Source organism: Echeneis naucrates, chromosome 9 (genome assembly GCF_900963305.1).
Source record: "Echeneis naucrates chromosome 9, fEcheNa1.1, whole genome shotgun sequence".
In the NCBI taxonomy this organism is placed as follows: Eukaryota; Metazoa; Chordata; class Actinopteri; order Carangiformes; family Echeneidae; genus Echeneis; species Echeneis naucrates.
Window position 1 is genome coordinate 8,055,427 of NC_042519.1, and position 13,183 is coordinate 8,068,609.

At 41.2% G+C, this 13,183-nt stretch overlaps 1 protein-coding gene across 2 annotated transcripts in view; it reads left to right on the plus strand.

Moving 5' to 3' along the window:
• Positions 1–265: 265 nt before the first annotated feature.
• The window catches only part of LOC115049366 (tetratricopeptide repeat protein 28), a 158,536-nt gene continuing 145,618 nt past the window's right edge, over positions 266–13,183 (plus strand). For both annotated transcript variants that reach the window (XM_029511505.1, XM_029511506.1), the window contains exons 1-2: positions 266–364; positions 2,812–3,111. In XM_029511505.1, coding sequence (XP_029367365.1) covers positions 335–364; positions 2,812–3,111 — 330 coding nt within the window. In that variant the 5' untranslated portion in view covers positions 266–334. The remainder of the gene's footprint in view (positions 365–2,811; positions 3,112–13,183) is intronic.

A 13,183-nucleotide genomic window follows, 5' to 3' on the forward strand; every position in this document is an offset into this window, starting at 1 on the left:
TTTTGTTTTCTTTATCCAACCTAAAGGGCACACTCGCTGCCTGTGCTATTGTTCTCCTGCCTCACGGAGCGGCTCTGAGAAATCCGCTATGGCAACAGGGAAAAGGCGAAAAAAAGGAAAAGATTTGACAACATGGCGCACTTTCCCTGAGAAAAGTTTCTCCGGGACGCCTCTCGGCTTGGTTTGTTTTTAGCCGGACCGTCGCAGTTTACCGACCTGTGGGCCGTAGGTTGGGCCGTTTGGCTGCCGCACAGACGGAGTGTAGACGGGTTAAGGAGGAATGTGATGGGATGAGAGCGATAACCCTCCGCAAAAAGCACAGCAGCCAGACAGGATGGAGAAGCAAGCGACTCTGAAAGAAAAGGTAACTGCATTCAACAGCAGCCACTTTCCACGCTGTCTTCCAAACGCTCCTTTTTAGTATTTGTTGCCTTTTTTTTGGGGGGGGGGGGGCTCCAGAATAACAGTTAATTTTTGTTTTAACCTCGGGTCCTGGACAGGAAATACCAAATGACCGTTCCTGTGAAAAACTCGTAAAAGCCTTGTATCGATTTTCCAGCCATGCAAACTGCATTGTCCTGCACAGTCTGTGTGGGCTCAGACTATCTGCAGCTGAAGCGACATTTAATGTTTGTGGAGGATCACAAAGGAGACTGTGAACACAAACACAGCACTTACTTTTTGTTATTGCATGAGCACAGAGGCTTGTGCTGACTATTTCTTCCAGTGGCAGTAAGTTTGTGTGAGTGAATCCTTCTGATTCCCCCAGCTAAACTGTAAATATGTGCAGTCCAGACTGTGTTTGCCTTTTGGAGAGTTGACTTAATCTCTCTTTCTGTGTGTCTCTTTATGATTAAGTTGGTTGGGTGTCTTCTGTATTGGCGTAGGCTTTCATTATCTCCCCACCCTTCCTGCCCAGTGCTGCCCACATACTGCAGGCAGCCCCCAGTATGTTGGAAGAGATGAAGCTCCACAGACTGGACCTTCATGTAAAATCACTCGGATTAGTTCCCCCTTCCCCTCTGGCCCTGCTCAGCGGCTGATTTTCAGCAGATGTTCATCTGAAGGGTAACCCTGCATGAATGCTCCTTGGCCATGGAAGCGCTGATCTATAATGGATGCTTTTCCTGACATTTCTTCAGAGAGAGAGGCTTTGAATATCAGTATGTGTGGCGGTGTGGACGTCTCTCCCTCTGTGTGTTTGTGTATTTCACTCAGCAACAAGCTAGTTTTCAAACCTTTGTCCACATATCCCAATGGTTTACAATCAATTGCTGGTGACTTAAAAGCACGGCTGGTCTTTTCCGGAAATATAATGGTTTAATATATGAATAAATGTTTAACTGGCTATTTAAGGCTCAAGATGAAAGACTGGATGCTTAAAGGTTAAGTTAAAGCAAAGCAGGAAGTCGACCCATGGCAGATAGTTGTCATGTGACTGGGTTTAGTGTTTGCCACAAGTGGGAAAAACTAGAAAATGCGGGAAAGATGAAGGTCAAAGGGTGCAAGAGAACTACTGGTCGGCACCACGCCAGTTGCTTGATGTTGAATCTTCTTGATACCCAAAGTTACCCTCTCATGTCTGCTGCTTCCACTCCCTGGCCCTCTGGAAGTAATTATCAAGCCTGCCCTATCCCAGAATTCAGTTGGAGGAGGTGTGGTGAGGAAGAGGTGTAATGGAAGCTGGCCCAAAGAGCATGCAACCTGAGATGAATTTTATGATTCAATAATATTCAGCAAACCATCCGCACTAAATGGATACAGCACTCATGTTCTTCATCAATCAGTCAGTACTGATCGGATATGGTTACATTAGGACTTACATCAATATGATAATTGGTTTGCGTTCAAATATTTTGACTGCAAGTTATTTCTGGTCTTCAACAAGTTAGGGATGAAAAGGAACCATAATAGATTCAATCCCACATTAATGCTGGTGGCTTTGCTCTGAGGCAGGTATGTATTGTGTTAGGAGATCAGTGTAATCACAATGTCTTGATTAGGCTGAAGCGCGCACTGCTGTTCGTGTCTCAGCCTCTGCAAAAGGAGAAAAACAAGTAAAAGGCTGTGAGCATCAGAATAAATACAGGCTCTTTATGAACTAATGGGAGATGAAAGATAAAACCTTATATGCTGAAGTTCTTCTCCATTTTAAAGCTTGATTCTTCTGTCCTTTGTGCACAGAGGTGAGTTCAAACACAGTATGTGAGCAAAATCAGCAATCTCTCCAGAGTCCTATGCACAAAAAAAAATTAAAGAACAGAAAAAAAGAAAAGCAAAAGCTTCGCCAGCAATAATTCAACATGGATGATTTTGCAAACCTTTAAAAAAGACTATTGTTATGACAGCGCTGAAAAGAAAAGTCCTTTTTAATTTAATGTTATACTATTAATTATCTTATGGAGTGGGATTTGGAGTGGAGCATATGCTGTATCTGTGCTAATCTGGCACTCGGTTTGAGCCAAATTAAAGCAACTTTCATAGCGTCATAGTGCTCATATCCTCTCTTGTTTGTTTTACAGCAAATGTTGACGTTGGCTTGTCATAACAAATAATGATATTTGTCTTTATTGTTCTAGATTATCAAATGGGGCCACAACAGTTTAATTTTAACATCAATATTCCTTCACAGTTTGGCTGCACACAATAACTACAGTCTAATCAGGTCAATCTGTAGCTCTAGTGGAGCAGTTTGGTCTAAAACCATAACTACTCAAGCAGTGCTTAAAGGCATTCCCAGTATTTAACGTAAAAATACTGTTCACTCGCACAGAATGCAGCTCTTTCATGGCTCTTTGTCTGTTTCTCCAGTTTTCAATCTTCGGCTCTCGGACAGCGGGCAGACCTATCCGGTGTGTTCCTGGAGACGAAGGGGTCAGGTATGGTCTCAGCAAAGCAGAGTTCATGGAGAAAGTGCAGCAGAGCAATGAGGCCTGTCAGCGTGGTGACTTCCAGGCGGCCGTTCGTTTATACAGCGATGCTTTGCAAGCCGACCCGCAGAACTGCATCCTGTACAGTAACCGTTCGGCAGCCCTTCTCAAACTGGGACAACATCAAGCAGCTCTGGATGATGCCGAAAAGGCTTGTGAACTTAATCCCAAGTGGCCCAAGGTGAGTGAAATTGCAGAAAAATTGAGCTATCGCCAAGAATTATTAAACTCAAACATATCTCATTTAGTGGCTCTGATCTGATAGTGCTGCCAGTTTCAACTTGTGGAATAGAGACATGCTGAAATTTTAAGCAGGCTGTGTTTAATAAGAAAGCATTTTTGGAAAACTGATTCTGGAAAAGTGGCATTTTGTCAATGTAGTAGGTAATAATAGAAAAGTGTGTAATAAGGTACTACTGTAATTTTTTTTTTTAACTGTAAATTGTTGAAATTATATTTCCAGATGACTTTTATTCAATTCAAAGTGTTCCAAATTCAACTCGCATTTTCACTTGTCAGTTGCATCCTCATGGCTGCTGATCGATACATTTTTCAGGGGTCTTGTTTCTGATCTTGTCCAGGCCATGTGGACTAACCTGGGATAGATTTCACATTAATCAGCCACAGAGATCACTGGAAGACCAATTCTTCTCAGTGATAGAATTTCATTGATTTCACGGTTTAGCATAGAGAGATACTTTTGTCTTTTGAGAGAGAGATTGATGATAATGTGGTAGAGTGGTATTGATGACAATTTGTCACTACCAATGACGCATCAGAGGCCACCTCTTCTTTGATCTGAGGTCATGTGTCTTCGGGTGCAGAGGTAGGTTTTGTTGGCTGTTGAGATGTGGCGTTGCAGTGACACTGACTGATGACTGTGTGCTTGCTGCATTGCCAGTAGGTATATATGCTTTTTGATAGTAAAAGAAAAGTAAAACCTTTATGAATGAGTACCCATCAGAAATATCAACCTGCTAGCACCTATTGTTTTATATTCATATTTTTCTTTGCCTCATCGATACACACTTACTGTCTGTTATTTTAGACTCTTTTTTTTTTTTTTTTCTCAAGACACTTCTTTTTATCCCATCGCTTGTCACTCTGTAGCATCTGTGCATCAATATAGAGTACAATGTTCATCTGGGAAAGATTTCATAACCTTTTGAGGCCGGCAAGGCCGAACTATAACTGAAAACCACTGCCATAATCATTCTCCTTTCTCCTTTTTATACGCTATCCAAGTACAAAGAACTCTTTGTGGTCTGACTGGGGGATGGTTGGCTTAATCTCAGCAGTATAACGCTGCATATTGTAGGATTTACTGCCTGATGGTTTGACTCTCATGCTGAAGTTTGTGTTTGTAGGCCTGATGTCTGTGTGTTGCCTGACCCTTGTGATTTACTTGGAAACATGGAGCAAAGGCATTAATGTGGCTATGGTATTGACAATTACACAGAAGGCTGCATCCTTGTGTTTTTAGGTGCTGTTTCTTGAACCCCCACTAGGGGTCAGTCTTTTCAAATAAGAAGGACTTGGAACTGTTTTGTCAGTGCTGGGGGGGGGGGGGGGGGGGGGGGGAATTCATGCAATTTCATTTCCATTTTTTCAATTCGATGGGTTCAAGGAAATCCCAATGTTTCACCTTTATGGCAGAAATGTGTTTACAGCCACCATGAACATTTTTATGAAAGGAGGGTTCTCTTATTGGTAAATGTACAGGTTTAGGCCAAGGTCGTAACAAATCCTTCCATTTTTTTTCCTCTCAGATATGTCAAGACAAAAAAAATTACACCCAGGCCAAATTAAACTCAGACATCCTCACCAGAGAATTATAATTTAGCATTTTCTTATCAATTTAGGTACCTGGATGGGGATGAATGGTGATTTTTGTTACCGCTCCTGGACTCATTGAGTGCTGCGTCAAAGAACTGATTAGTAATGGTGGTCTTGACATTCATCTGGCCTCGGGGAAAGAAAGATTTGTCGTTGTACAGTCCATCTGTTGTGCCTGGGTATTTGATGAAGGAATGGGGATTAAATCATAGGAGGGTGCCAGCATTCGGATCCTAGGTGGGTACCTAATATCATCAATCATACCTCCGTATGACTGCAATTCTGGACTTGTGTGTCAAATAATGACAGCCGTGGTTTTGCTGCCCCAAGCGCCAGTGAGCAGCCCACCCTCCTGAAGCCCACAGCCAGCCGGTGAAGGAGCCCCCTGTCTAATCTGTCAGCTTTCCCTGCCACAAGTGCAAAGAAACGCATTCTGAGAGAAGAAAGAAAATGTGTGGTTTAATGACCCAAGACAGCTTTAGGCCCTTTTGTACCCCACCCTCTTACTGAATATAAAAAGCTTAAATGAGAACAAAATAGGGTGTCATTTCATATACAAGGGGCCACACTTGTGTGTGTCTGTTAACATTTTGTCTCTATGAGCCAGTGTTGTGGGTGGACGGAGAGAAAATGTGTGCTTATCAAGCTAATCAAGCTTTCATAATTAATTAATACATTTTTTATACAAAAGGTGATTGATTCTGTGGCATACTTATAAACTTTTAACCAACACGTTTTAATATCCATCTGCCGAATCGCAGTATATAAGATGGAAATTGTCTCAGCATCTGTTTGCAATAAGTATTTTAAAATTCTGTGTTGTGCTACAAGTGCTTTTTAGGTGTTTACAAGTGATTTAGCGGACAATCCCCTTTCTAGATGGATTCCCTGTCTGTTCTGCTCCTCCATCTGGTCCCTCCTTCTCAACACGGCTGCTCCAGTGACATGTTAAACAAACACCCCTCTCTGCCATCACTCCCATTCTTCTGCTCGAGCGCTGACAGGAGAGTTCCCGGGGAACCAAAAGGCAACTGGCACTGCAGTGTCAAGGGGAACATCTCTATTATTTGCATATCTTCTTATTATAGGTTATGATGGTGCCTATCATGGGTATTCGGTCTTCACAAGTGTTAATTGCCAAAGTTACGGCTGATATAGGGGGGCCTATACATTTTTTTTTTCCAGAGCGTGCCATAGCTTGCATCTGTTTTCCTTTTTCACAAACATAAATATGTCCATTTACATCCCGGTGGAGGGGCTGTGGGTCTAAGTGAGAGAATGAGTGTTTGCCTTGGAAAAGGTCATGGTGTGTGGAGCGCTGAAAGGAGACTTTAATTACAGCAGCAGAATATCCAGTAATTGTGTAAGGAGTGTATGCTGACATCTCCAAGAGGCATAAAGCTTCTTTTTCCTGCAGAGCTGGGTGATTACACTGGCTTTTGCTGTCACTGTGCCTGGAACAGGAAGAAAAGAATGATGTCTGTTATTGAAGACCTCATAATTTGCCACTCTCAGCAGTGCCTTTCTTTTCATGTGGATGAAAATCACTGGGTTGTAATGCTCCCCTGTTGGTATGACAGTCCCTTAAACTAGCTCTCATCTGATCTTGGTGTGTGTAAAGAATAAAGAATCTGTCTTTTGATCTCATGTGGAGATGGTTACAGCTCTTGTACCTTGATACTACTTACATTTGCACCATCTTAAATACTTATCTCATAACATTTTGGTGACCTGTCCTTTTCCTCTGATACGTGCTGAAAAATTAACTGAAAACACAAGTGAAGTGACAGTAAGTGGGTGCCAATAAGTAGGTGGCCTGTTACATTGTTATTTATAGTATCGTAATGTTGTGTTTGGATTATTTAACATAGTTTTTGTCATTGCTGGTCTTTCCCCACCGTATTGGTCTAGACCAAAATATGTCAGCCAATAATATAGTATAAATATTGTTCATCATAGGATAATTCCTACTGAGTTTGGTGATTCCCTAATGTTTCCTCTAGCACCATGATGCTAGAGGAATTTTTTTTTTTTTTTGGTGAAACCTTTTAAAAACTGTTGAATACCTTGATGTGAAATGAATGGCGTCCTTAATGAATGAATGATGATTAGTAACACCTTTAGTGACCCCCTGACTTTTCACCTTGTGCCATAATTTAGCTAGAAATGATCATTTTTCAGATTTTACTGGCGTACGGTCATGGACGAATGTCACGATATTCCCATCAGCCTCAGCTGTGCTTTGTTTTCGTGCTGAACATGGTAAACCTTACTGTAGACTTATTCGTGTTAAAGGAAACGCTCATACAACAAAAATGTGTGCAGATTCAGGTGTGCTTGGCAATTTTTATGGGTCAATCAACACTGCTGACCTCAACCACAACCTACATATGTTGGTGTTTGGTCGGTTGGTTTAAATATGAGAATAAAAGACAAAATAAGAAAAAATAAATGCAGAATTCTGAACTTGGTGCATATTATGGGGTCATGCTACACATCAATGAATATTTATCATATCCTTTGATGCATATTTATGATTAGAATGAGCCGGTTTGATTTCCAAGAATCCAGTGCAGCTGACATCAACCGACGTACCTGCCTGTAGTTACGAATAAATAGTTATGAAATATAGATGCTTCTCTAGTTAGTCATAAGACTACTGACAGCAGAGTCTCATTATGATGTTGTGCCGAGAAAGTTGTTCACCAGATAGAAATCTCAAAAACAGATGTGTTGCTTCTCCCTTTTTTGTGCCTTCAGATTATTGGGTTATAGTGAAAAATAGGGCACAGGAGCTCATCTAAAACTGCACATCCTTCACATGTCCCTGTTCTGCAGACGAGACTTATTTGGTGATTTCTAATTGTCACCCCAGCGACCTGACCCTGGATAAGCGGATGAAGATGGATGGATGGATGGATGGATATAATTGTCACAAGTAATAACTGATAACTCTCTGAGGGTATTGTGGGCGCTGAGAAAGTTAACCTTGAGTGATGAAATGAAATATAAAAGAAGAGTTCCATACTGAAAGAAACCCCAGAAAGTTTGAGAGTATAAATAACCAATTTCAAAACTCAAATTACTGCCCTAAAATTAAACAAATGTGAGATATTAGCTGCATGTACATTGTAGAAAATTTAATACATTTATTGGAAAATTGGTGAATTCATGGAATACATCTACTTATGCAAAGAAAACTCTAAGCTTTCAAGTAAACTCTTTGAAAGCATGCAAGGTCCTGGAGGATCTAGCTTGACAACCTAGTTCTACAATTTCCTTCATTTTAGAGTTGATCCAGCTGTTCTGCATGATAATACCATTTTATGTTAAGTGGATTAAAACAACTTTAATTTGATTATGCAGTCAGAAAAGCACCACATTGCATAAAGTGGAAAAAATGCAAGTATGATTTACAGAGCTAAAAAGTTCTTTTCCCCAAAAAGTTTCATTTTTGTTTTGTGTAATCTCGATGTTTGTTGATCACCAGTTGGTCGACCTCCCAGGCACCGCAGCAGTGTTTTCATGTAAGAGGTTTTGTGGAAATGAGGCTATTATGACAGTGTGCTTTCCCTACTGTCTCTCTTCATGAAGTCTTGTCCTCTGGGTTAAAACAAGGTCTTCCTGCCCAGCTCCCCTCTCCCACCTCTCTGCTGCTGTTTTCCACCAGCGCTCACCATGGAGAGAGTGGAGTCATGAACCACTAATGAGAGGGTTCCGTTTTGCATCTACCCAGCCGAGGCTTGAACTAATGAACAAATCAAATGAATGGCATGTAATTATAGGCCAGAGAGAGCGGGACGGACAGAGGGTTGGCGCTAGCGGGCACAAACCTGAAATTATTTGTCTGGAAAATCTGTGAAATGAGCGGGAGCAGTTAAATTCTCTTTTTCCTTTGGAAAGCTGTTGCGGCTAAGCAGTGCTACACATATGCGAGGGCCATGATGGAGGGAAAGTGACCAAACACTCTCACACACTCACACACACTCACACACACATATGCACACGTGCAGCTGCTGTTTTGATTTAAACAGCACTTCACTGGCAGCAAAATCAACTTCACACAGATGAGACGAAATTAAGCTCGTTCTGCATTTATCTGTTTGGTAGTAGCACCAAAGTCTCTTTCTCTGCCAGAGGTTTTGTTTTTGCTTGTTGACAATTGTTGGCTTATTCTTTGAATTACCCTGTTTGGTTGGTGTTTCGTATTACAACTGATTCCATCTGATAGCATTCAACATTATGCAAGATAAAGTTATTATAACCGCATTATTATGTACCCGATGGATGCAGTTTCCATTTAAAATCACGTCACTTTCTCATGACATTTTAATGACTTCCCCAAAACTGAATGAACGCTTCCAAACATAATGCTAGAATCAGCTCCATCACCACTTTTCTCTTTCCTCTGTGTCTGTTGAATTGCCAGCAAATAATGCAGCTCAGGCGCAACATGCAAATTATGTCCAGTGTAGAACTGATAGAATTTATGTCCAGAATTGTGCTGCTATTTTAAGTCTAACTCAATATTCTTGATGTCCCTGGTACCCCCCCCCCCCACACCCAATTTGCAAAAACAGTCTCCAAATCCTGCTCACCAGGGTTGCTGTGACGCTGGCCAAGTGGTTTTCCTCTCTGCCACCCAGGCGCCCCACCAAATTGTAGTGTTTAGGAGAATTTAATCTGCTTTCAAGAAACACGAGGCACACACATATAAAAAAAAAAAAAAAAAAAAAGAAGGAAAAAAGGGAAATTATCCTTGCTTTTTGACACTAACCATAAGGTCTCTACAGAAAGTATCCTGGTGTTTTGCTGGAGTCTGTACAAAGTTCATAAAGAAAAGGTTTTGAGGGTTGAATGATGTAATTGCATTTGATGTGTGAGTGTTGACCTCCCTCTCACCCCACGGCCGTCTGTCTTTGGTCTGTCCTGGGTACATGGATGAGTCAGAGCTGGGAGTTGATGTCACCATGATGCTAATTTCTCCAGCCCATCCACACCTACTGTCCCCTCACACAGATTCCCTGCTGTGCTCATTCAGTGCTTTCTGGCTGGATCAGCCATAACTGAAAATTTTGTGTGTGTTTGTTTGTTATATAAAACATTTTTTTTTGTCATGCATTTTTTGCAGATAAACTATTCAGAAAAGTAAATACCATAGTCTTTCTGTCCCAAATGAAATAAAGTATATCAAAGCCGAGGTAAGTACCTCAAAGAAGAAAGTTCCAATCATGTTAAGGAATGTCAGTGCCACCGAATGCTTTTCCCGCTGGATACATCATTTGATTACCGGCTTAATAGGTTTTTGCTTGCTATTACATGGCAAGAAATGTCAGGCCCAGAGAAAACAAGCTCATTGCCATGCTCATGGCATAACAGTCTGCCACTGATAGTGGATCAGCTTTACAAGCCTGAGGAAATGAGGAAAACAATTGCACCCTGCTCCTAGCACGTAACCCCCTGGGTTATATAGATGCCCTCTTTTTTTTTTTTTTTTTCCCCCCTCCTTCTAGGGGTTCATCTTGCTGTCAGCCTCATATTGTGCTGGCCCCTCCCACATGGGAGCTTGGAAGAGCTTGGGGCCCCAGACCTGGATGTCTCCAGAATTAGCACAGCCTGGCTCTGCTGCAGGGAGGAAGCGCTCCCACTGGGGAAATGGGGTAGAGCGGAGAGCAACCTGCAAAGAAGCCCATTAGTGTATATATAAGTATGGCAAGATGAATAGCAATCAAATGTTATTGCTCCTTTGTGCTCCCTGCATCCACTGTCCTCACTTCTGACCTGTTGTTGACAAAGGAACTTATTTTTTTTCTTGTCAGTACCAGGAGTTGTGTTGGACACATCCCAATAATGTTATGCAGAGGCGTTGTCCTGCTGTTACATCACATATTTATTGTTGTACCTTTCACCTCATTTACGTCTTAATGGAGAGTGTCCTTTTCTTTTGTTGTAGCCTGTCTCATGTGGTACCTTTTCACGATGTGACCTCCTACCCTGAATGAGTCATATGCCCTGGTTCCTCCAAGAGTAATAAATTGCTAGGAGTAGAAGTGCCACTAATTTTGTTTCCAGGTGGCTGAAAGAAGCCGTGCAGTAGTTTGAGCAAATCTACGTCAAATCAGAACTGACTTGGAATGAATGAAAAAAGTGGGTCAAGACCTGAGTTTGTTTGCATGGAAAACCCTTTCTGGGTAACTCCACTGCTCATTCTCTACTTTGCACATTTCATTTTCAGCTGCCACAGTTTGTGTGTCATTGGAGTATTGCAAAAGAAATGGCTTTATGATGAATCTATAAATAAGGGATTGCATAATGGCTATTGAATAGTTGAAGCAGCAAGAGCTAGGTAAACTGCATTGAGTCTATCTAGGGATTCATGATTTTATCAGCACGTCATCGGTATCGGCCTATATTTGCTTAAAAATGATCTGACATCGGCCACCTGACATCGTGCTGATATCTTCTGATTTCAAAAACTGATAATACAAAAGTCAGCAGCTTCCAAAATTGTGACATTTTTCCTGGTTGGGGTTATTGTTATTGGGTTATTGGTTATCTTAGAGCATTGTTGAAAATCGGTTCTAAGTAGGATAGGATGTACTCGTCTTACTAGTTTTGTGTAAAAACAATTGCCATAAATAAATTACATTTAACATAATGCAAGTCCAAGTACTTGTTTTATTTTGCATTAACAATGCTAATTACACAATGTTAAGCTTTTTGTTTTATGCCTCCATTTGCCAGTTGGCCAACACGGTGGAAAAAAAAAAAAAAAAATCTATTGGCTATCAGCTAAATTATTTGTAAAATATCAGCATATCGGGTATCAGCAGAAAATCCAAAATTGTGTATCCTTCCAGGGAAGGGATTTGTACTGTATATTAGTATCGCCCACATTCCTATGTGGAATTAAAAGATTTGCAGTTCGCTTATTCGTACATTTGCTTTGTTCGTTTATTGATGGAGCAAAACAGCGTCCGCCGTGGTCAAATTTACCTCATTGTACTTCTAAGGGCAATGAGTGACGAAGACCTCTGTCTGCATTGTTGCAAATAGAAACCAGCAATGTTCACTGTTCACAATGTTAAGAATCACTGTAAAATGTTTGTGCATATTAATAGAACACATTTGTTTAATTATGACACTTAAAATGTGCCAGTTTTGTTCTGCAGTCTTTTTATATATGAAGAGACCACAAAGCCCTATTTATCATTGTTCCTCATGTGGAACTGGAACATGAAATATAATCAGGCTTTAGTTTAAATCTGACCCAATTTTGTCCATTTAAGTGAGTGCTGCATGGTCACAGTTTTTCTGTGATTACCGACTGAACTTGTCGTGTATGATTAATGAGAGATGATTCCTAATAAATTATAAATGTTTGGAGGGTAGACTGGAACAAAAAATTCAATATGCAGAATATTATGTTAACTGGTGTGATAATTTCCGATTTTGTCCTGAGACAGTAAGCAGGACCATTTAATATTTAAATCCAACCCAGCACATAGATCTTCTTTTTCTGCCTAAATGCCTTGGCACGTAATGGCCTCCAGCTCAACTCCTTCTAAAATGTTCTTTCTAGATCTCAGGGCCCGTGTTTAGGCAGCTAAATTACTCACTTGTGTCAGGTTATTACAATTAGCTGTTTGAGCGCCTGCACTGTCACATCTTACCAAGATACTTCCCTCTAATTCTTTCTTACCATAATGAGTTGTACGGGGAAATGCACCAGCAAGAACAACAGCAGCAGCAGCAGCAGCAGCAATATGGAAATGCCTGGGGAGACATGTAAGTGGGGGGAAAAAAACAAAACATGGAATACAGGTGGTATATTTATGTGTGCGAAGATGACAAATGACTTCCACAGTTATGGATATAATCTCAGCATTTGACCAGGGGCTGAGCTGCTCCAGTCAGGTGTTAAAAATCACACTCGCATGGTCTCAAAGAGAACTCGAGTGTGTCGCTGTTTTAATGAGCTTGACAAGCAAATATACACTCGGTGACCAGGACATCATAAATCTCTGTTGGTTGCTCACTGAGCTTGTTTCATATAGTCTGGCGGTAGCTGGCAGACTGTGGGGAGGGTGCCTGTAGCTTCCACGCTGCTGGAGGCAGTAAGTGCTAAATCTGACCGTGAAAACACTGTTGCTTTGCTCACTTGTTAGTTAATATGCCATCTGCAGCTTGATAACATAAGATTGAAGAGGTTGCATCATTAGCATCATGCCACTTGAATGTCGACTAAGACACTATCCTGCTGAAAGTGAAAATCCTCCATTAGACTCGATCCAGGATCTTGACACTGAAGTGCTTCACTGGACTGTATCTGCAACAAGTCCTCAAACCTTTATGCCTATAGAGGTAACTGGAACCCAATGCTCAGATACGACACAGTGGCAAGTGTACTAGGCCAT